Source organism: Globicephala melas, chromosome 19 (assembly GCF_963455315.2).
Source record: "Globicephala melas chromosome 19, mGloMel1.2, whole genome shotgun sequence".
In the NCBI taxonomy this organism is placed as follows: domain Eukaryota; kingdom Metazoa; phylum Chordata; class Mammalia; order Artiodactyla; family Delphinidae; genus Globicephala; species Globicephala melas.
The window spans coordinates 29200147-29223632 of record NC_083332.1 but is presented as its reverse complement, the minus strand read 5'-3'; the positions used below and the strand labels follow the sequence as shown (position 1 = coordinate 29223632).

Here is a 23486-nt window from a genome sequence, read left to right as displayed (position 1 = left end):
GTGATAGTGCTGCTTCCTTATGTTTCACAGGCAGGACCACGACTGAGAAACTCTTCTTTAAAATCCCCATCCAATGAGATTTTCCATTGTTATGCCATGAAAACAAATACACTTAAAATAACTTTAGAATTTACTAGTGTGTCCCCTGTATACCTGTTGGGAATGATGTCCTTATGTAGAAGGATTAGGGGCTTCCCACCACCACAAAAACAAAACAAAACAAAACAAACAGAACATATCAGGAGTTTCATAGCACTAACTTGTCTAGTGTTCCTTTTTGGTTTGTTTTTGCCATTTGTCAGAGGGTTATTTGGAACTACAGTAAAAGGATAAGCCAAATAAGATAACAAACTAAATCATCCATGAATACATAAGGAAATCACCAAGCTTAAAGGAAAGTTTACGTTTCTGTTTACTGTTTCTCACAGGTTACCTATGCCTCTGCCGTACGCCCTAAACTAATACTCATCTACTCTTACCTGAAATGCAAAGGTCAAGTGCCCAAGCAGTCTGATTACTTAAGTAGGAGACGATGATGTGGTCCTCTTCTATAACCAGGCACTAGACTGTAGCCTAGTTCAGTGAACAAATTAAGCTTAAGACCCTACTCAGACTGCATGGAGCCCTTCTATAAAACATCCAGGCAGGAAGCTCTTTTATTATTTTCTTGACTTTGAAAACTAACACTTAACAAGTAGGGTGAAGGAAAATTGAATCTCTCAAGAGAGTTAAGATGACCTAATCTTTCAAAAACATACTTGAAATCATATGCCAAGAGAATTAAAGAATCAGTTCAAATATGTATTTATCAAGTCTTTTTAGAGTTTGTCTCTCAAACATAATTCAGGCAGTAACTGACTCAAACTTTAGATCTACTTAGCTAATAAGGTAAGTTCCCGAAGACCAAGAAAACATTTAAATTCAGAACACCTTAGGAATCAGGCTCCCTGATTTCAGACTATACTACAAAGCTACAGTAATCAAGACAGTATGGTACTGCCACAAAAACAGAAATATAGATCAGTGGAACAGCTTAGAAAGCCCAGAGATAAACCCATGCACATATGGTCACCTTATCTTTGATAAAGGAGGGAAGAACATACAGTGGAGAAAAGAGCCTCTTCAATAAGTGGTGCTGGGAAAACTGGACAGGTACATGTAAAAGTATGAAATTAGAACACTCCCTAACACCATATACAAAAATAAGCTCAAAATGGATTAAAGACCTAAATGTAAGGCCAGAAACTATCAAACTCTTAGAGGAAAACAGGCAGAACACTCTATGACATAAACCACAGCAAGATCCTTTTTGACCCACCTCCTAGAGAAATGGAAATAAAAACAAAAATAAACAAATGGGACCTAATGAAACTTCAGAGCTTTTGCACAGCAAAGGAAACCATAAACAAGACCAAAAGACAGCCCTCACAATGGGGGAAAATATTTGCAAATGAAGCAACAGACAGAGGATTAATCTCCAAATTTTACAAGCAGCTCATGCAGCTCAATATCAAAAAAACAAACAACCCAATCCAAAAATGGGCAGAAGACCTAAATAGACATTTCTCCAAAGAAGATATACAGATTGCCAACAAACACATGAAAGAATGCTCAACATCATTCATCATTAGAGAAATGCAAATCAAAACTACAATGAGATATCATCTTACACCGGACAAAATGGCCACCATCAAAAAATCTAGAAACAGTAAATGCTGGAGCAGGTATGGAGAAAAGGCAACACTCTGGCACTGCTGGTGGGAATGTAAATTGATACAGCCACTATGGAGAACAGTATGGAGGGTCCTTAAAAAACTAAGAATTACCATACGACACAGCAATCCCACTACTGGGCATATACCCTGAGAAAACCATAATTCAAAAAGAGTCATGTACCAAAATGTTCATTGCAGCTCTATTTACAATAGCCAGGACATGGAAGCAACCTAAGTGTCCATCATCAGATGAATGGATAAAGAAGATGTGGCACATATATACAATGAAATATTAGCCATAAAAAGAAACGAAATTGAGTTATTTGTAGTGAGGTGGATGGACCTAGAGTCTCATACAGAGTGAAGTAAGTCAGAAAGAAAAACAAATACCATATGCTAACGCATGTATATGGAATCAAAGAAAAAAACGTCATGAAGACCCTAGGGGTAAGACGGGAATAAAGACACAGACCTACTAGAGAATGGACTTGAGGATATGGGGAGGGGGAAGGGTAAGCTGCGACAAAGTGAGAGAGTGGCATGGACATATATACACTACCAAACGTAAAATAGATAGCTAGTGGGAAGCAGCCGCATAGCACAGGGAGATCAGCTCCATGTTTTGTGACCACCTAGAGGGGTGGGATAGGGAGGGTGGGGGGGAGGGAACCCAAGAGGGAAGAGAGATGGGAACATATGTATATGTATAACTGATTCACTTTGTTATAAAGCAGAAACTAACACACCATTGTAAAGCAATTATACTCCAATAAAGATGTTAAAAAAAAACTGACAAAAAAAAAACCTTAGGACATCAGGTTTTCCAAATTGCTAATTTAATCTATGAAAAGCTAAACAAAGGAGAAACACTGGTATAAAAATGAAATTATAACATTTTGAAACAAATGTTACAGGTCTATAAATATTCAGTATATAGAATAACCCCTAGTCATTTGCATGTACTTTCTCAAAGCATATTTCTGTACATATACACAATGTATACAGTGGTTAATGATCTTGTCTGTTAGGAAATGTTCTTAATAAGTAAACCAGAAAACTTCAGGTGTGATTTTCACTAGCATCAGTGAGGCCACCTCAGTAGAAATCTGAAGCAGGTCCCTGACCCATAGAGAGAAGGTCAGTGTTAGGAAAGATACTTGTCATAAAGCAAAATGACACCTGTGAAGAAATGACTTGGTAATTGGAAAACAAATTTTTGAAAAATAAGTGATTTTTATGGTCAGTTATACACTATGATCTGATCATCAAAAACTCAAAACTTAGGGACTTCTCTGGTGGCGCAGTGGTTGGGAGTCCGCCTGCCGATGCAGGGGACGCGGCTTCGTGCCCCAGTCTGGGAGGATCCCACATGCCGCAGAGCGGCTGGGCCCGTGAGCCATGGCCGCTGAGCCTGCGCGTCCGGAGACTGTGCTCCGCAACGGGAGAGGCCACAACAGTGAGAGGCCCGCGTACCGCAAAAACAAAACAAAACAAAACACCTCAAAACAATATTCTTATCTGAGCACAGTGAAAGAAAAATACATAAATGGTAACCAATTATTTTTTAAAACTCCCAACTGGGATTTCTTTGCCAGAGGAAGAAAGTAATTTGCATATTGCAAGAGCAGAAGTATGCCCACCTCAGAGAGGCCCAGCACACTGATGTGTGTCTACAGCATATCCGTGACAGAACCTTCCTGACTTCCCAGGAGAGCCCTATTGAGCAGCCCTGGTCACTCCTGATTTAAGGGTATAGATTTCAGCATAGTACTTAGATGAAGAATTGGTGTGTAAAAAGGGCAATTTAAGTACGGCTTATTTCCCTTACCAGCGTTTTCACAATGAAATTCCTTTAGGCCAGCAAGTTCTTGTGATTGATTCCTACCTATTCCAGTTTCATGCAGAGCATCAGAGCTGCCACTAGCCCACCCAGCCCCCAACAAGACACAGCACCAGCAGGCAGCAGCTTCGGCTGCAGTCCCCTCCCTGCCCGTGGCTGGGGTGCCAGTGCACCCCACAGCCCTCCGTCCCAGGCAGACCTGGCTGCTTAGTCACCTGTCCGCAACGCTGTGTAATCGTTTGAAGCCTCACGTATGCAAGATTTTCTGTATAATTTCAGGGGAGTTCATGGATGACTTCTGGCTAAGAATTCCCGCTAGATAGTGAAATTCAGCTGTATTTATCAGAAACCCCAGGGATACTGTGGTTATGAGGCAATGACGTCAGTTCAGAAAAAGGAACGGGCAGTTTGGTTATTATTATTTCTCACCTTGAAACAACATAGGTAGACTTCTTTCCATTCTTTTAGAGCTAAAGTGCTGTAAGACACCACCTCACAGACCTGGCGTTTTCCCTTGCCTTGATTCATTGAGTTGAGAACAAGGACATCTGAGCACCTGTGAGAGGGAGGGCTGGCCTCCCAGATACAGGAAGCTCTACACGTGCTCATGCTGAGTAGATGCTCTCAGTTTTGAAGCTCTTCAGAGCTAGCTATGAGGACTGAAGGAAAGGAAAGAACTACAGGCTGTCCAGCTTCTCTCCACACAGACTCCATTCCTTTCCAGTAAGTATAAAGCTAAGACAGAGTTGAAGGTTGCAGCGGGTGCTCAAAAATGCATGAGGAGTCAAGGAAGGGCTAAGAGCTTATACCTTATTTTCTAGGCTTTTCTCATATTAAACCTAATCTCAAAATTCTGGCTTCCAAGTTGTTTGATTCAAAGCCAAGGCTGTGACACTCGTGCCTTCCTGCTATGAGCCGCATTCCTCTGAGCTCCATCCCACAGCTGAGCTGATCTCATATGCTCACACTGGACAGTGGTCCCACTTACGTGTCAGTGGTTACAAAGGCAGAGACTACGCTGCAGAGAAGATAATTTGTCTAGCATCTCAGAAGTCATTTAAAGGATAAGAAATACCTCCATTAACAATGTATCCATTTAAAACAGACATATACCAAAGATGACAAGAAGTAAGAAGTGTCCACTGTGGGGTTTTCTCCCAATTGCTTGAAACCATTTATAGATTTAAAACAAGCACGCTTTCAACTCTTTACCAGAATGCCTGTATGAGAAACGTGGACTCTTGTAGCTGTTCTGCTGGGGAGAAAGGAGTCTCCACCCATCCTGGACAAGAAAAGACGAGTCTCGCCTGTGCAGCTCACAGGCCAAGGGGGAGTAGGGGTGAGCAGGGGTCTCCAGGTCACGCTCTGAGGTCTCATCCACAGCAGCTGGGGGGATGAGGGTCTAAAGCTCACAAATGAGCCGTTCCCTGCTGTGCTGGAGGCCGAGCTGCAGACTCCGACAGCACAGAGGTTCTGGCTGCCTGTGTGTAAGGCTTGGTGGTCGCCTCAAGCTGAGAAATCCTCTAGTGCCAGTTCAAGGAAGCCATGCACAACCACCTGCTAGGGGTGGTAATGGCCAAACCCTTGGACTGCCTTTGTGACCGCCGTGGGGCTGAGCCTTCCCCCTGGCTTGCTTCAGGGAAGGAAATCGGCTTCCGGCACGTTCTGCACCTACCTAAAGCCCTCCGTTCAGCCCCAACCCTTGAAACTTGGCAGCATCCGTACAGACAAAGTAAGTCCGCAGTTCGCCTTTGCCTTTGACGTTAATCAGTCCACGGCATTCACAAGAATAACCTAGTCCCTGGAGGATGGTACATGTCTCTTCAGTAACCTGAAAAGGAAAAGAAACCTAAGTCTTCAGGAGCAGAAAGAAAATCTGCTGTGGGAGGGATGAAGAGAAATCGGCCAATGGGGTCTGGTTTCCCTCAAGCAGCTGACTGATGCCCAGGCTCCCTCACCTCTGGGAAGTTCTTCCCCCCTTGGGCACAGGTTTCCCCAGGTGAGCTTTTACCTGGATTTTCCCAAGTTCCCCAGTGCTCTCCATTCGACTGGCAACATTGACCGTGTTTCCCCAGATGTCGTACTGAGGTTTTCGTGCCCCAATCACTCCAGCAATCACGGGCCCATGGTTTATGCCTAAAGAACATGTTTGCAGTTAGCAGATCATAGAGGCAAAGCCTCGGGCTTATAAGGCCACAGAATCCACCCGACAACCACAGAAAGCGTTGACAGAACAACTGCAATGAAGGTTGGAAGGGTGCTTCCTGAGTCTGACGGGAGGTGGTACTTGCGATGGGAGGAGAGCGCTCCCTGGGCAGTTCTTTTTCAGACTGTGCTGGATGTGAAACCTGAGTCCACTGTTAACACTTCTTGAATCTGCTAATCTCTTGAACAGTAAATGGGCTTTGAGCGCTGACCCTGCTAGCTAACAGTGACTACTTAGGTTAATGATTTTGCTTTGTTCTCAGTGTATTTAAGGTCACCTTTTACAGCCAGGGATTTGGGCTTTCCAGTCCCCGTAGTGATATATTCCTGTTTACTTAAAACTTGCCAAGGTAACTTCATAAATAGTACGCAAAGAATTCTTATTACCCAGTCACTGGGGTTTTAAGATCAGAAAGGGATTTCTAAAACTTTTCATGGCAGATGACAACATACACCGGACTGAGAGTGGATTTGCCAGGAGGCGGGAGCTGCACAGTCCCACCCAGAGCTCAGGCCCAGCCCGCCTTCCCAGGGCCTCACCAACTCGGAGGCGGAAGGAGTTGAAGGAGTGCCGGTTGATGCCATCCAGCTTGCTCATCAGGGCGGTGCTGAACTCCACCATGATGCCGATGTGGGCGTGCTGCCGCTCCAGGTCCTGCAGGACAGAGCACTCCATTGGGGCCAGGGCCAATCACACCCCGTCTTCCTGCCTCCACCGGCTGTCAGATGGACGCTCCAACACCCTGACCTGCTGAGCGCTGTGTGCCAGCCTGGGCATGAAACCCATGGGGGACCACTGATGGGCAGAGATGTACCCAGGCTCCTCCACAGAGGGTCTAGGACCTGCTCACCCACCTAAGCTCCCCTCCTGGTGAGGGGCCGCCTGCCCCAACCCCTCCACCAAAAGGCTCCCTCAGGCTGAGCCATGAGCTCCTCTGCCCTTCCCTCAAAGGAGGGGGCACGGAGAGGTGTCGGTCGGGGGCTGTCTTGAATTTCCCCTCATCTGGGGCTGGGACATGAGACCACCAGATTGCCTGGGTACCTGGTTCTCGTGCCCTGAGGGGATGCTGAGCCCTGCAGCTGCCATGTACGTGCTGCCGATGGTCTTGATCTTCTCCACACCACTGAACTTGGGCTTTAACAGCAGCTATAAGACGAAAGGAAGCAGGCCATACAACACAGCTGCAGCCCAGGCCTGTCCCAGGTTCTGAGAAGGGCGTAGGATTCTCTCCCACCACCACTCCTAATGCAAACATTTCTCATGCGGGGGCCCTTCCCACCTGAGTTCACACCTCCGTACAGGTGGGGACACAGCCTCTGGGTTCTCTCCCTGCTGCTCCCTCGTCTCTGTTCCCTGACATTCCCTGTCTCTTCCATTCTCATCTGGTCTCACGCCTGCGAAGGAGCAAACACCCCGCCCAACAGTATCTACACAGGAATGTCGATTATTTGCAGCTAAGAGTTAAGCCCAAACTGAGTGACTTCCTTTGAAACAGGTTGCTAGCACGGGCTTGGCAGGAAATCAGACTGTTCTACAACCTAAATCTAAGGAAGCTGCCCCTCACAGAGGAGATAAATTACATCGTGACAAGCAAGCAAACGTGTAGGTACTTTTTATAATTTGTGTGCCACGTGTTCTCCCCAAGGGCGCCGCAGCACACGTGTTCAGTGGGCGCAGGGTGCCCCCGGCCCCAGCCTGCCCTCTCCAGGCTGTGTGGAGGGAGGCCTCACCTCATCAAAGTCAGCTATGATCTCGTTCAACAGGCGCAGGCACTCCAGCCCTTCCTTGTTGACGTCGCACTCCGTGTAGAATACTTTGAAGTCCGGCACGGATGCAAACATGACACACACGCAGTCATAGGACTGATGGTACCAGTCCTGGATTGGGGGTGGGTAGAAACACGACCCTGTGGCCACCAGACCTCGTTGGGGCGGGTGGTGGGGGGAAGCAGACGGGAGGCGATTCCTCGCGCTCCAGGAGCAGATGCTGGCTGTACATGGGACTCAAGTGGGGGCTGTTACAAAATAGGAGATTCTGAATCAATGTGTTGGGGAGGGTCAGACTCAGGTTGGTTTGGGGCTCCTTTAAGTACCCTGGGTCTGTACAGCTGGGCTTGAGAACCCGTGGGTAGCAGAAGGTAACAGGAGGCCTGGGTTCCATGCCCACTGGGCCTGCGTTTCCACAGATAAAAAACTCTGCTACACGGAACTGGTAAAAATGCATGTTTTCATCAACAGATGGTCCAGATTGCAAATACCTGGACATCTGATCCTTGCAACCATCCTGCCAGCCAAGTACTATCGGCCCCATTTTATAGATGTGAAAATCAAGGCCCAGGGCAGTGAGCGATCTTGTCCACAATCACACCTGAACCCTAGTCTCCGATCCAAAGCCTGTGTTCTTACAGCTAACACCACACATGGTGTCCTGGGCGCATCAGTGAGGCCAAGAGCCATGGAAACCAAGTGCAGAAAGCACCTTGTAGCTATGGTGCGTCCCTCCACGGGACTGCATCTGTACCTTCAGTCTCCCTGTCCTAGTGACTGAGCCCCCTCTCACCCACACCTCATTTAACTTGTCACCAATGAAGTGGGCGGCCACATGGGCTGGCAGGACATTCTCTAGAAGAAGGCGGTTCACATTCTCCATGGTTTCAAACTCCTCGTGTTCCTTCTTGAACTTCTTCTTCCACAGACAGTCCAAGCGGCAGTAGTAGTCAATCTGCAGACAGAAGGGAACATCGGTGTCCCGGCAGCAGTGAGCGAGGGCAGAGCGCACTCGTAACCCTGGGGGCTACGGAGCCGCCCATCAGCACTGCAGCCTGTGCCCCTGGCAAACGTCCCCAACTCAACAGCCACTCCCCAGTCAGCCAAGTGACCCACAGGATTAAATGTCACTCGTGTCCTGATGGGAGGTAAGGACACTTGCCCAGGACCCCGACCCAGGGACCGGAGCTCCCCGAAAGCCTGCAGTCCTGTGTGCTGCTCCAAATCTGAGGCAGCCCCCGCCCCACCCCCACCCCCAGCCTCTCCAGAAAGAGGTACAAGCAGCCAGGTAGAGCTAGGGACGCAGAGGGCGCCTCCTGGGCCATACCTGTCTGGAGAGCATGATGAGGGTGGTGTAAAACAGGACCAGGTAGAAATTGATCATTGTCTTCAGATCCCATGAACAGGACGGGGAGCTGCCGGATATGAGGGGAAAGGCAGGCGTCATCCCCACTTCCGCCCAAAGCCCCCCACATTCAGGGGATGGCACGAGGCCCAGACGCAGGGCCAGCCCACGAGAAAGTGAACAAGATGGGAGATCGTTGCCCTCGGAGCTCACGTTCTCGGGGTTGGCAAACAGGACGCTTCAGGTTGTAAAGAAAAGGGGGACGTACAGTTGACAGGGAGGTGACATCTGAGCTCACACCTGGGTCTCAAGGGATATTCATGGCGAAGTCTGAAGGAAAGCACTCTAGGCAGGCAGGGGAGCGGCCACAGGCCTTGCACGTCGGCAGAAGCAAGGTGCAGGTGCAGGCCAGATCCACGGGAGCACACCTAGTTCTGGGTCCCCAGGCTCCTGCCTTTTAGTTCAAGGGGAGCCAGTCCCTGCTCCTCAATCCACTTGAGGCCCAGAGCCCCCAGAACCACGCACACGCCAGCGCCTCGCATCAGTCTGGGAAGAGATCAGAGCCAACTGCTCTCTCCAGAGCTCTGCAGACCCAGGACATGGCTCAAAGCAGGGGACTGGGCAAGAGCTGAAGCCTCCGCCTCCCACCCCCAGGCTGGCCTAGAGACAGGATCATCCAGGTGGCCTCCTGGGGCCGGGGACACCCCCTGCACATGAGTCACACTCAGCTCTGAGTGCTGCAGACCCAGGGCCTGAGCCCATCACTTCCCCTCCTGTAAAGCAGAAACCATGCCACCTGCCGGTCCAGCCCACAGGGTGTCCAGTCCAGAGGGGACTGTGAATGCAAAAGCACCTTAGTTTGAAATGACACTAAGACGAGACAAAAAGTGCTACAATGGGCCACAGTCGAGACAGGCAGTGGGCAGGGGTCCCAGCAGTGTGGGGTCTGGGCCCCACCTGAGGGTGCCATTGGTCTTGGTGAGGTTGCCCAGGCTGTAGCCACAGCAGTCCCACTGCCAGCACGGGGAGATGTTGAAGAGCACCAGGTAGGCCACCAAGGCCACTGTCAACAGTACGACCTTCAGCTCCAAGCTCATCCGCAGGAAGACAGAGCAGGCGATGAAGGCCAGGATGCAGCTGCAGGTGTAATACTGGGGAGACAGGGACGTCGGTCACCCCACCATCTCCCGTCACCAAGAGGCACCTCCCGGATCAGAGGTCACCCAAGGGACGGACACCTTTAGCCACAGAGGAATCCGTGAAGATCCAGTGTGTCTTCAGCACCACCCTCCTGCCTCACTGACCTCCCTTAACAAAGAGCAGGCAACGGAATCTAAAACTTTCTATATTGTGTTGTTCTTACTATATTTTTACTTCCACTTATGGCAAGTGAACTCAAGGAAAAAGAAACACAGTAAATAAAAATGCAGGTGCTGGGGAGGCTGTGACAAGGTCCAGGCAGTGATCTGAGTTCTGCCATGAGCCGGTGCCTCCCAAAGTGCATCTCTGCCCACGTTACTCTCCTGCTCAAGAGCATGCTGTGGCTCCCTACTGCCCCCAGAATAAAGACCAAGCTCTTCACCCTGGCACTCATGCTCCACTGGAGCTAGATCTAACCTACCTCTGGCTTCATCTCCCAATCCTCCCCCACCCCCTCCCCGTGACACGACCACCTGAAACCTACTGTGCCCACTACCTGCCTTGGTTTTTTTCGCTGTCCCCTCTTCCAACCCCCGTCCCATAACCTTTGTGCCCTTTAGAGACCAGCTCAAATTCACCACCACCCCCCTCAAGTCCCACAGCCCTCATCCTGTCCGGGAGGGTGCTTCAGGCACAGCTTCTGGTGTCAGCCCACCTGGGCCCAGTCCTGGCTCCGCCGCCTATGAGGCAAATCCATCGGCCTCCCCGCGACCACTCCCCCATCCATGAAGTGGAGATCATGACGAGCGTGGTCAGGAGACAACCACCAGCGCAGGGCGCTCCCACCCTCTTGCCTTGGACCCAGGCGGCAGCACCTGGACCCCTTAGCCCCACCCGGCCCTGCTCTGTCGCCTCGCCTGGGAGGGGGGGGACTCAGCTCTTCCATGCCCATGGGCTCCGGTGCTCAGTGTGTTCTGAGCACGCAGGGACAGTCCGAGTGAGGGCACCAGGAGCCCCGAGGGACACACTCACCGGGAGGAGCTTGCACAGGGTCCTCTCCCAGCTGCTCACGGCCCCCGGGCCCGTCTCGTTCCCAGCAGGCAGCCCTGGGGCCGGGAAAGGCATCAGCGGCTACGGAAAAGACAGGTCCCCGTGAAGGGTGGTCCAGGGGCTCCAGGGTCTGCCCCGGCTGAGCGGGGCTGGGGACCTGGAGCGGGCAGAGGGCAGGGCCGGGGCCTCCGAGAACGCCATGGGCATCTCCTGCCAGGTCTGGCTCTAAGCCTGGCCGGAGCCTCTGTGCCCCCGATGTCCCACCACAGCTGGCAGCTTCACTGCGGGAAGAGGGAGCCCAAGGAAGGCACAGGGACGCCACCCCAGCGCCTGACTCGGGGCGGGGGCAGCAGCTGGGAGCAGCGTTTTCAGTGAGCCCCCTTCTCCTCAGGTGACACTGAGGGAGGTGGTCACAGAGTCCCTAGTGCAGGGGACACGGAGATGGGAGAGACTCTGGCTCTAAATGTCGGAGCGGGGGAGGACCGGGTGGGACAAGTGCTGTCTGAGCCCAAAACACACGAGCCCGGCCCGAGAAGCAGGGCCCAGGCGTCCCCTCCAGCTTGTGCCCAGGGCTGCTCATCCCCAGCGAGGAGACTGGGTCTCAGAGAAGCTGAGACAGGACCTCCTCAGGGGCAGGAAAGAAAGACCGGGACGTCAGGACGCCGTGGTGGCCCTGTGGGGTCGGCCACATGAACGCTCTGGGGGCCCCCAAGTCCTCATGTGACAAACACAGGGTGAGGAGCTCAGAGCCGCCACGGGAACCTCACAGGGCTCTGGATACAGTCACACCAGATGGGCTTTTAGGCAACAGGATTATAGGATTCTAGAATTCGGAGGTCCCCAGGGTCAAAGACTGCTCCTTCCTCCCCGGAAGCATGCAGGGCCCGAGGGGTCTTTGCCAGGCCTGCCGTCCCCGCCGCAGAACCCACCAGGTTGACCACGGCGACGGCGAGCAGGCTGCCGATGGTCAGGACGGCCAGGGACACCCGCAGCAGGGGCTGCGTCTCCACCCTCTCGGAGATGGCTCGGAGCGCGCCCCGCGCTGGGCAGCACCTCTGCGGAATCACAGTGTCATCACCCAGCACCCACACCCAAGGTGCAGGGAGAGCCCGCAGGAGGCCTGGCCCGGGGGCCCACAGCCCAAGGGCCCAGCAGAGCGAGAGCTTCTGAGAGCTCTGCTGGGGAGTCAGGGGTGCTGTGCCCGCCTGGCCCAGAGCTCAGGACACGTGTGGTGCGTAGACAGAAGGGACAGCCCCACCCTTGGGGCTGGGGACAGCCACAGCCGCTTGCGGACTACTAGCACATAGGACGGAGAGCCCTGGGAGAAGCCTCCAGACGGCGCTCCAGGCCGGAGGGGCAGGGGTCATGGGGCCGGGGCTCGCACCACCACAGTCCCGACACCTGGGGGGCCCGGCCTGCCCACCACCCAGTCAGGGGCCTCCCCACTCACCAAGAGCTCACGGGCAAAGCACAAGCCTAGTACCAGCCCGAGCATGCAGGCTACCAGCCCAAAGGACACACCCAGAGCCGCCATCCTGGAGACGAAGGAAAAACCTAAGTTCTGGGGGACCCTCTGCCCGGGGCCAAGCCACCGGCATGCTCCCCACCCCCAGCGCCTCAGTTCACCTTCTCCCCCCTCCCAAACGGCTCCTCTGCACTCAGCCGAAGGGGCACACTGCACACCGTGGTCCAGCTGCCCCACGAACAACACACAAGGCCTGGCCGAGACACGAGGGCCAAGGTCAACATCACGCCCCGCTTTCGAGGCCAAGTATACAAGAAATAACTGATTATACAGCCTTCAGACTCTTGCCCGGCACACAAGCACCATCGAAAAGCGTTCCCTATTTCGTCTTTATTAAGCACGTCCTGAACCACGATCCTAGTGGATCCTTTGGCCTAACTACCCTTCCAGAAGCCTCCAACTGGCTGACCTTCCTACCTCCCTGGGACCTCAGCCCCCTGTCCCCGCCCCCAGCAACAGAGCCCTTTCGCAGAAGCGTGAATCTCAGCGGCTCCTGTGTACTGGCCACACACCCTGGATAAGGCATTAAGCCCCCCGGGCCTCAATTTCCCACACCTAAGAGGGAGGTGGCAGCAGCTACGGTTTTAGGAGTCTGCCCTTCTAGGACTCCAAACACCTAAGGCAACAGTCACAAAACACTGAAATGCCTGAAGGGCCACACAGAAAACAGGTGACTTTGAAGGCAAGAGGCATCTGGGAGTGGGGAGGCCTGCGGCTTGAGCGCGCAAGCATGTTCAACTAACACTAAAACTAAACGTTGGCAAATCCAGGTATGGGGGCCACGGTGCCAGGTCCAGTTTCTGGGGCTCTGACGCCTAAAGGTACTAACTCTAACAGCCAGCCCCTTCCTGCAGGTCTTCTGGTGGGATCTGCAAGGTCACCACACCTCCTAGCCTGACCCCAGCGTGCCTGACCATCCGGCCCACCCCCCGACTGACCTGGGCATCAGCAGGGCATGGACTAGCAGGATGCAGATGAACACAAGGCTGGCACAAGCGAAGTAGTAGCGGGCCCGCGGGATGGGTGCCAGGCGGTACTGGGGGCGACAGAGACTGTGAGGGGTGGCCGGGCGGCCGAGGCCCCGCCCACAGGGCAGGCTCCTTGCTCTGACCCCTTCCTGGGCTCCACCCTGGCTCGAGTTAATCATCTCTAAGAAAAGCCTTACACCCGCTCCTTGACTTCCTCCCCTCCTTGACTGTTACATCATCACCGAACAAACAATTTTCATCTGTTTCCATTCTGCAGTCTCTCTTTTATGTTTAGAGGCGCTACCTTCCCCTCCCCCACCCCGGCCAGGTCTCTGACTTCATTTCCAAGGTCCCTGTAAAGCCCGCAGCCCAAGTCCGTGGGCGAGAACCAAATGGGAGCTCTGGGGCTGCTGCGACTGGGGCTATGGGGCTTCTGTTCTCACCCCAAACCGAGGAGCACCGCCAGGCCTGAGCCCCACGCCGTCGGGCGGGGGGCCTGTGCCGCCCGCCCCGCCACACCCGGTACCACCTCAAGATCTCAGCCCACGGGGCTCCTGCCGCAGATGAGCAAACCGAGGCTCAGGGAGCCCGGCAGCCTGTCTAGGTCTCACAGCCAGCAGGTGGCCCGCCAGGCGGCTCTGCTGGTGACCACACCTGCCTCCAGACCCCAAGCTCCCCACACAGGGAGCCCCCAACTCAGGGAGACCCCCAGTCCTGGAGGCTGAAGCGGCAGAGAGGTCCCAGCACCAGAGGGCCGTGGGCTGGGTCACTCTCTCAGGCCACATCTGAGGCCAAGACGCCCCAAACCTTGGGGTCCGTGACATGGGTACCGTCGCCCACCTTGGCCTGCAGGTGAGGGCAGAATGACACACGCGTGCCTCGGACGTTGCCAGAACCAGTAGGCTCTCGAAAAATAAGTGAATGGTCACTAGCGGGACACAAGCATGGTGTTACAGCAGCCAGAAGGGGGAACCGGTCAGGCCCCGTCAAACTGATACTGAGTTTGGGGCTTTTTCCTACAAAGTGCAGAGCCAAAGGTGCACGCTGGCCCCTGACAGCACTGGCTGAGGCTTGGCATCTGAAGGGAGCGAAGTCTCCCAAACCCAAGTCGGGGAACCACTAACGGGAGTGTCAGGGGCAGGGGGGCAAGGCCAACAAGAAGAGAACCCAAACAGGCTGCACTGAGCCCCGTCCCCACCCCAGTGGCAGCTGGAGCGCCTCCCCGGCGCCCTCCCTGAGCAGGCCTTCTGGGGGTGTTGGCTGCCCTGTGGCCAGCACCCGCCCCCCACCCCAGGCCTTGTTGCCCCTGTTCCTGGGGCTGCTCAGAGGTCCTCACCTCTCGCTCGAAGCCCTTCTCCAGGAAGATGGACCCAAAGGTGTAGAAGTCATCAGACTTGGAGCAGCAGGGTCTGTGGGGTGGAGACACAGGCAGTGAGAGGTGGCGCCTGGAGGAGTCGGGGGGAGGGCGTGGGGACACAGCCACTGGGCATGAGGCACAAGGCGAGCACAGGTCTCGGAGCCTCACCTCGTGGAGCTGAGGCCCTCGATGGCTGACAGCATCTCATCATCGTATGAGTCATCCTCTGACCGCCCCTTGGGGGACGCACTTCTGGAATCAGACACCCGCAACGCCATCAGCCCAGGAACCTACATCTACTTGCCCAGAGGCAGGGGTGTGGACGAGATGGCTCACCCAAGTGGGGTTCCCAGGTGCCTGCAGGAGGTCCCAGAGCCTCGTGCAGGGTGGAGGAGGGACAGGCGGGTCCCATTGAGGCCCAGAGAGGACAAGCGAAGGCCCAGCATCACCCAGCCAGAAGCAAAGGGCAGACCCCCCAGGCCCCGGTCCAAGGTCTCTCCCACTAAACCCCAGGGTTCCATCACACCAACCCCACTGACCCCACTACAAGGTGGGTATACAACAGCCACTCGATCACTGTGAAGTTTTGGTTCCTAAAAACACTCTGACCCAAGCCATGGCGAAACCCATAGTCAGGGCTGGGCCTTGTGGAGCTGCCCTCCTGGACAGAGGCTGGTCAGGGCAGCCTGCCTGGAGGAGGTGACTGGGGCAGGACTTGGCCAGGGAGGCAGGAGACAGGGCACAAACCTGTCAGGGGTCCGGTGGCGCCGTAGGGGAATGGCCTGGAAGGGAAGGGAGGGGGAGACGGTTATTCTCCAGGACCCGGGGCCCTGATGCGCCTCACCGGACTGGATCTATCATCTCTGGCACTCTCGGATGCAAGGACTGTCCAAGCTGCAGGCACCCAGAACTGAAACTGAACTTGGTCTGGAGAACCAGGAGGCCAGGGACATCCCCCGCCACCCTGGAGCATTCTCCAAATGCCTTCACTTCCCCAAGGGCCCCAGGAGGGAGCGAGGGAGGGCAGAGCCTGGAACCATCCTGCAGATGCGGAAAGTGAGGCTTGGCCGGAAGGACACCCTTAGCGGAAGGACACCCGTAGCATGTGCTCTCCCGCCCCTGCCCGCGGCCCCTGCTCCCAGCTCTCTGGGAGGAGAGGTCCTACCTTGGGCCTCCGCCCGTGGGGCACAGGGGTCTCGTTGCTGCTCACGTTCTCGCGTTGGTTGAGGTGTGCAAAGGGCCGCGCCGCCCCCCAGGACTCGAGGTAGCGGGTCATACGCACGGAGGCCCGCATCTTCAGGGTCGCGTCCCCCTTGGACTTGGTGAGGTGTAGGCTGGGCGGGGGCGGCTGCTGGCTCTGCGGGCAGACGCAGACACGGCCTGTCCCACCCCTCCCCTCTCAGCACGGGAACGGCCCGCTCCCATCCCGCTCCCCCAGAAGCGCGATGCTGCCCAGAACGCTGGCCCATCTGGCGAAAAGGGAAAATGGCAAAACAGCTGCTGGGTCTGCAGCCCCTCGGGGACTGGCGGAAGCCCAGTGCTCTCCCTGGCCGGGCACCGGGGAGGCCCCAGCTCGGGGTCCTGTCCCTGCCACAGGCACAACTGTGCACAGCCCCTCAGGCCCTTCTCTGCCTCCCCAGGGCAAGAGGTGGGGTCAGGCCCCAAGCCCGAAGGCTCCACTTGGCCCCTGAAGCTCCCTGGGTCTGAAAGCCCATCGGCCCCTCCCGGTGGACGCACCCCAGGGAGATGGCACCCAGGGAAGAAGCCACAGGCATCCTGCCCTGCCCACCCACATGTGGCAGCACACATCATTCGTGTGGGAGCAGCCAGGAGGAAGGGGAATGCTGGCCAACCCAGGGCTGCTCCCCACGGGGCAGCATTCCAGGGAGTTCCACCCGTACAGCCCCCAAACCACAGCATGGGTCCAGTATCTGCCACAAGCCTGCCGCAGCCATGCCAGGGACACGGTGGCTTAGCCAGGCCCTGAAGGAGGGGCCCAGCCCTGCCTCCCTCTCCCCCAACCCCCCGCCAAGAACAACAACCCGCCTGGGACCATCCTCAGCTGGCGAGGCCGGACAGGACTGGAAAAGGGGGAGGGAAGAGAAAGACCCCCGAGACCACCAGGGACAAGCACGAGGCCTGCTGAGTCCCCCTCATCCCCTCACAGCCCTGCCCTGCAGGAGTCCCAGTCTCTGGCGGCTCCCACAAACACCCACACAGACCAACACCTACTGCCACAAACACTCGTTAAGCCATAGGCAGCAACTTCCCTGGAAACTTCTTGCCTCCTCCTAGGACAGAAACATTCTTAAACTCTGAGCCATGTCTGTCTGCCAGGCCAGAGGGAATGGCATGGAATTCAGTCCTTGTGAAGAGAGTCCTGGGGTCCTGAGAGTGAGCTAAGCCTTGTGGTGAGTGACCTGCCCTGGGGGTCTGGGGAGGTTACATTTCTCTGCCTCCCCCTCCACCGTCAGCAACTCTTGCCTACACGGCAGCCAGCTCTTCAAGTTCAAGGTCACTGCCACTTCCCTCTTAGGGCAGGGAAGCCAGACACTGTCCCCAAAAATTAAACGGGTCCTGATGATCCATCACTTCTGAGCAAAAACGCATCTGTTGAGAAGCAGGGCCCAGGGAGGGCACCTGCAACCTGCACCGGCCACGGGCCCCCTACCAGCCACCTCTGGACACTAATCCCTTGGGGCACCTCACACACACGTAAGCCTACAGAAGCCAGAGCTGGGAAAGGACCTCTCCACCACGCCTCGGCGCGGCGCGTGCAGCACAGTCATGAGAAGAGATGAGGGCGGTCTCTGTGCGCAGAAGACAAGGTCTCCAAGTTACGTCGCTGGTGAAGCAAAGTTCACACTGGTGGAGGCGCTACCGCCAGCTCAGCAGAGAGGCCAGAGGAGTCTTCCCCCCTCTACTTAGATGCGCACAGACACCTCTCACCACACGGGTCCCCGTCAGGGGGGACGTGCCGGCGGCGAACAGGGATGCACGAAAAACTTTCTATAGCACACCCTTCATGCTTTTTGAATTTTCAACTATGGGAATGAATAAAATTAAACAAAGATCGGGGAAGGTAGCGTTGCCAGATAAAAGACAGGGTGCCCAGTAAACCCTGCATGAGACACTCGTACTAAAGCCTTCTCCCTTGTTCATCCGGAACACGAGTCTGACTGGGCGCCCGCGGTCATACCTGCTGATCCGGCAGCCCTGCGGGGTGGGTTACAGGACTACGCCTGCCACCACCTCGGGGTCAAGGACTCTGCTTCACTCGTTCACAAGCTATCTGGGGCCCTGCTCTGTACCAGGCGTTGTCCTAGGACCGGGGGTTGAAGCCTGGAGAATAGGGACCCCCATCCCGAGCCTGCCCCCATGGAGCTCACACTGACAATAAACAGTAAAAAGGATAAACAGGAGCATTTGGGACAGAGGGCTCTGGGCGGAGGGGGCAGCAGTGACAAGGGCTCTGCAGTGGAAAGAGCCTGGCAGTGGAGGGACAGGAGGCTGGCACAGGGCGGGGGAGGAAGGAAGCGGGGGGGGGGGGGGGGGGGGGAGGTGTCAGAGGAGTGGGCGGGGCCCAGAGCTGCAGGGACAGGGCGAGGGGCTGGGTGGTTTCCACGATAGTGGGCTGGGAGCAGCCCCAAGGTACCAGGAGGGGTTCCCCCAATGCTCGCTCAGCATGGCTGACCCACCTAGGGCGCACTGGGAACGTCAGCAGGATGAAGCCCGAGGGTGTCGGGGGAGGCTCACAGGCGGGCCCGCGGCTGCCCCAGAGACTGGCAGGCGGGCCAGCCCCGAGGACGGCAAAGGCCAGAGTGAGACGGAGCTGGAAGGAGCCAGCCACTGCCGACATTCTTGAGCAAGTCCCAAGGATGATTCACCGAGGGCCCAGACGAGCTGGCCTCCCACGGGCGGGAGCGAAAGGCCCCTGCCGGCGCAGGCCTGGGGCCCACGGCCCAGAAGCAGGCTCACAGCCTGCCCCACCACGGGGTCCTGAAGGGAGTGGGGCCAACCGAGAACCTGGGCGGGTGCACGCGGCGGGTAAGAGCCCAGGACACACAGGGGCTCCTGCCTATTGGTCCCCTGGCCATTCCTTGCTTCCCTGACTCCCATCCAAAGCGTGTTTTTAAAACGTGTCTTTTGAAAATCTGGACGATTAGTGACAACCTCATGGAAAATAAACTAACAGTGACTATTGTTTCTAGAACATTTATGACGCACCCAGTTGACAGGGAGGGCTTCACTCAGATTAGCTTTTTCTCCTCTTGAGGTAGGCGCCGTTGTTATCCCCGTTTCATAGAACAGAACACTGAGGCCCAGAGAAGTTGTCCCTTGGGGCCTAGACCATGCCTAGTAACGGGGCACTGCCTCCTACCCCGGGCGGGCCCCACCTCTCCCTCCACGGGGGCCATGCCCCGGGCATGGGCCCTGCTCCCAAGCACAGCCCCAGCGCCGCCCCCCAGCCTGCCGCAGCTGAGCCTCGTACCCGGGGGTCGATGACCAGGTAGGTGCGGATGTTCATCTCCTTCAGGTAGGGGTCCCGCTGCTGCCCGTGCCCGTCCTCCACCTCATACGCCTTGTCCAGGTGGTTCAGCGTCGCCTCTGTGATGTGCACCCGGCTGGGGGAGACGAGAGTCAGACAGCAGCAGGGCCCAGCAAGGGCAGACACCCACCCGGGGGTGCAGAGCAGGCAGGGCTGAGCAGGCCGGACCCTGGGCGGGCTCCCCCCACCTTCAGGTCGCTGATTCCCTCTCTGACCCCATGCTGATACCCCACCACCGCAGCCCAGAGTCAGCCCCAGACCTGTGACCCCACCGCCATCCAGCTGAGCCTCACCCAGGGACTCCAGCTGCCTCCATCCTGTTGGCCAGGGACACGTCATGGGACCACACATCATACTGCCACTTGCGCAGCCCGATGACGCCGCACAGCACATTCCCCGAGTGTATGCCCACACGCATGCTGATGTCCACGCCTGTGGCCTCCCGCACCTGCCTGGGGCAGAGGCCCGTCAGCCCACCCCAGCCAGGGCTGCTGGGGGGCCCTGAACCCTAGGACAGGCTCAAGGTCCCTGGTAGGGGGTGTGGCACGGGGTGGGGGCAAAGCAAGGGTGCGGGGAGCGTATGGGAACAGGGCAGGCCCAGCTCACAGAAGAGAACGTTCTCAGCCTGAGGGGGCTGCCTCCTTGCAAGGGGATGAGCCCCCCATGTCTAGGAGTGTGCAAATGGACGTGGCCGCCCCAAGCTCAAAGGCTGTTAAAAGGAGGAGGAATTCCAACTGTCACTGGTCACGGTGGCTCCTGCTGGAGGCCCTAACACACTATCACTGGGTGTTACCCCTGCCTGGCAGCCCCAGCTGGAGTCTGCAGAGGAATCCAGACACTGCCCCAAACCCAGGAGAAACAAGGAACGTGGGGCCAGCCCTGGGGGGCCTTACACACCCCCATCTCTGGGAACCGGGAGTACTGGGGGTTGCCAGCACCACTTAGTACAAGGAGCCCCAACTTCAGAGTTCCCTGGGGCCCAAGGCACCCCCAACACGAGCAGGCCTCCGGGTCCCTTTGATAAGTGCGTGAGGGCTGGGCAGCAGCCAGTGCCACGTGTCCGCCAACGGGCTAGGGATGGACCGAGCCTGCCGGGGTCAAAGCCAGTGGGAGCAGAGGGCCCCGCACAACCTCCACATGCTCCAGGGAGGGAAGGAAGCCCCAGGGCTGTGGCACCAGCCCGAGGTCACACAGGCGGTGACGCAGAGCCAGCCTGTGACCTGGACCGACTCCCTGACCGGGTTTTTTTCTGGTGAGACTTCAGGAGGACAAGCCGGAGCTGGGTTTGCGCGGAAGCTGTGCGCTGCCCGGCAGCCCAGCCGCGCCCGGCTCTGCCCCGAACGCTGGGCCGTTTGGCCAAGCCCGCCTGGCCCTCCGCCACCCGCTTGACCACCACAGACCACGGCTGCTCGGGCTCCAGAGAGCCTTGTGGGGAGCTGGGATGTTGGTGGCAAGGAGCCGCAGGAGGCTGAGGGCTAGTCCCCCAACTCTAGGGTCTTCACGGGGGAACAGGAAGCAGACGGAGGCCTGGAGCCCAACCCTGCGTCTGCCAGCTCCCCTGCTGCTGCGAAGGCTCAGCCTCCGGAGAAACGGAGCCCAGCTGCCCGCCCTCATGGCCCTCAGCTCTGAGACTCTCTGGAACTCGGAGTCCCAGTGGGCCCAGAGGGAGGGATGCAAACACACTGCTGAGTGGTCCAGGTAAGCCTCCTGCGCCCCTGGAGCCTCACTTTCCTCATATGCAAAGCAGGGACAATGCATTCCCCAGCATGCCTTGGGGAGCAGAAGGGGCCCGCCGTGGGAACAGGCCCCAGTGCCCCAGGCTTGTGCATGGTACCTACTTAATGGCCTCACACATGTCCAGCCCCATCTTCACACAGTTGCGGGCGTGGCTGGGCAGGGACACGGGCAAGCCTGACACGCAATAGTAGCAGTCGCCCAGGATCTTGATCCGCATGCATTCATTGGCCTGCAGGGCAAGGGGAGGCCTGGTCAGCAGATGGCCCAGGGGCCAGGGAGCAGGCATGCTGGCCACCTCCCCACACCCTCCAGAGTCAGCCAGGCTCTCTTCTGGCCAGGGCCTTTCTCCTGGGGCACCAGCCACCAGCAGCTGCCTCTGGGCCCGGCAAAAGGACGGGGAACACGGGGGGTCTGCAGGAGGAACCCCAAGCAGGTGTCAGGGATAAAAGCAAGTGTTACCAAGGGCGGCCACCTGAGGGCCTCTAGGGAGGCGCTACCTTCGTTTCATTCATCTATGCAATGTCTGAGCATCTACGGAGTGCCCTGCCCTGCCCCAGACACTGGGACACAGCAGTGAGCAAAACAGAAAACAATCCCTGCAGCCAGTGGCAGAGCTGGACACTAAGCTACATAAATAAAATCTGCAGACACCCATGATAAGTGCTATGGAGAAAAATGAGGAATGGGAAGGAAGAGGAAGTTCCCAGGAGGCCAGGAAAGGCCTCCCAGTGAAGGTAACATTCAAGCAAAGTCCTAAAGGAACTGAGGGAGCAAGCCATGCCAGGATCTGGAGGAAGAGCATCTGGGCAGAAGGAGGCAGCATGTGCAAAGGCCCTGAGGCCAGAAGGGTGTTTGAGACACAGCACAGCAGTCAGTGTGGGTGGAGTGGAGAGAGCAGAAGGGATGAGAACAGAGGTAGCAGGTGCCATAAGCTATGGGGTCAGCAGGTGTCAAGGTGACCCAAGAGATGACTCTGCTGCTAGGGATACAGGGTTTGGGGAGTGGGGGAAGAACAGAGACGAAAGATGGGAGTGGGGAGAGAGGGTGGGGTCACGTAAAAAAAATGCCCCTGGAGGGGAAGGGGAGGCCCAGGTAGGCTGTCTGAGGTTCCATCTGAGGTGGTGCTGCAGCTACTCGACCTCCATAAGCCCTTAGCAAAGGTGGCCATACATATCAAGGCCTTGAGGGTGGGGTTTTAGGGAACAGGAAGGAGAAGCTGCCTACTGGGCTCCAGTGAAGCCTTGCCCCAGCTCCCTCCTGCCTTTTCCCAGAGGGCTGGCCCCTAGAACCAGGGCACCCTCTGTCTCCAGATCCAGTGCCCACTCCCTGGCATGCCCACCAGGCCTGTGGGTGGCCACCCAGCGCCAATGACCAGGCCAGGCCCCACGCCTCCCTCGAGGTCCCCTGCCCGCCAGGCCTTTGTGAGCAGTCCCCTTCCTAAGCCCTCCTGCAATGACCCATCTGAGCGTGTGCCAGCTGCTTCCCGGTGTGCTCCGTCTGGTACGTGCTGAGTTCTGAATGGCCTAACGGAGGTGGGTGAGGACAGCGCTTTCCTAGAAAGCAGCAGAAGCTTGGCGAGGGCTGGGACACCCAGGCACAGGCTCAGGGCACCGCTGCCCTTATCTCATCTCCTCCAGAGCCAGGCGCAGGATAACAGTCTGGATCCAGCCCCGCTGTCAGGGATTTACAGGAGGCCACGTTCCCCAGGCTGCTCTGCCCCGCGCCTTTGAGACTTACACACTGGAGGAGTTGTGTGAGTGTGTTGGGACAGAAAATGCCTGAGCCCAGACGCAATGCGGACACCTCTGAGAGGAGGCCCTGGCTCTCGCCAGGAGGTTACAGTTCTGGAATCTGATTGCTGATAGGAGAAAAGGCTGGGACCAGCTCTGCCTGCTGTGTCTGCCCAGGGACTGGACACTCTGGCCTGAAGACTGGCACCTGCCATAGCCTCCCTCTTCTCATCTATAAAATGAGGCTGCCTCCTGGGCCTGCCATGGAGAGCGGACTGTGTCCAAAAGGGCAAGGGCAGGTCCTTGGCTTTGTGGCAGGGGAAGAGCCAGCTGTGGCTTTGCGTAGTGAGGATGGAGCCTGGGCCCACATGAGGCCCAACCTCTAGGAACCTCCACCAGAGAAATCACGAAGGAAGGAAGCTCCTAAAGGAAGGCTCCCGGCTAAACAGACCCTCAGAGTCACACAGTCCACAGTACCCAGGGGGGACAGCTCTCCAGAGCACCCCTGGCCAGTGGTGTCCAACTGTAATTTGATTACCTCCTGTGACGGGAAGCTCA

General features: G+C 56.5%; 1 protein-coding gene across 8 annotated transcripts in view; it reads right to left on the bottom strand.

Moving 5' to 3' along the window:
• Positions 1-2535: 2535 nt before the first annotated feature.
• The window catches only part of ADCY7 (adenylate cyclase 7), a 59999-nt gene continuing 39048 nt past the window's right edge, over positions 2536-23486 (bottom strand). For 6 of the 8 annotated variants that reach the window (XM_060289026.1, XM_060289031.1, XM_060289028.1 and 3 more), the window contains 19 exons: positions 21300-21427; positions 19755-19913; positions 19405-19537; positions 16078-16269; positions 15660-15694; positions 15081-15164; positions 14892-14964; positions 13526-13623; positions 12513-12597; positions 11992-12117; positions 11045-11143; positions 9830-10023; positions 8855-8942; positions 8327-8482; positions 7492-7638; positions 6803-6907; positions 6301-6415; positions 5567-5691; positions 2536-5386 (listed from right to left, as the gene is read on the bottom strand). In XM_060289026.1, coding sequence (XP_060145009.1) covers positions 5231-5386; positions 5567-5691; positions 6301-6415; positions 6803-6907; positions 7492-7638; positions 8327-8482; positions 8855-8942; positions 9830-10023; positions 11045-11143; positions 11992-12117; positions 12513-12597; positions 13526-13623; positions 14892-14964; positions 15081-15164; positions 15660-15694; positions 16078-16269; positions 19405-19537; positions 19755-19913; positions 21300-21427 — 2298 coding nt within the window. In that variant the 3' untranslated portion in view covers positions 2536-5230. Of the gene's footprint in view, positions 5387-5566; positions 5692-6300; positions 6416-6802; positions 6908-7491; positions 8483-8854; positions 8943-9829; positions 10024-11044; positions 11144-11991; positions 12118-12512; positions 12598-13525; positions 13624-14891; positions 14965-15080; positions 15165-15659; positions 15695-16077; positions 16270-19404; positions 19538-19754; positions 19914-21299; positions 21428-23486 lie in introns of those variants that run through there. The other 2 variants (XM_060289032.1, XM_060289033.1) reach the window with 2 other exon arrangements.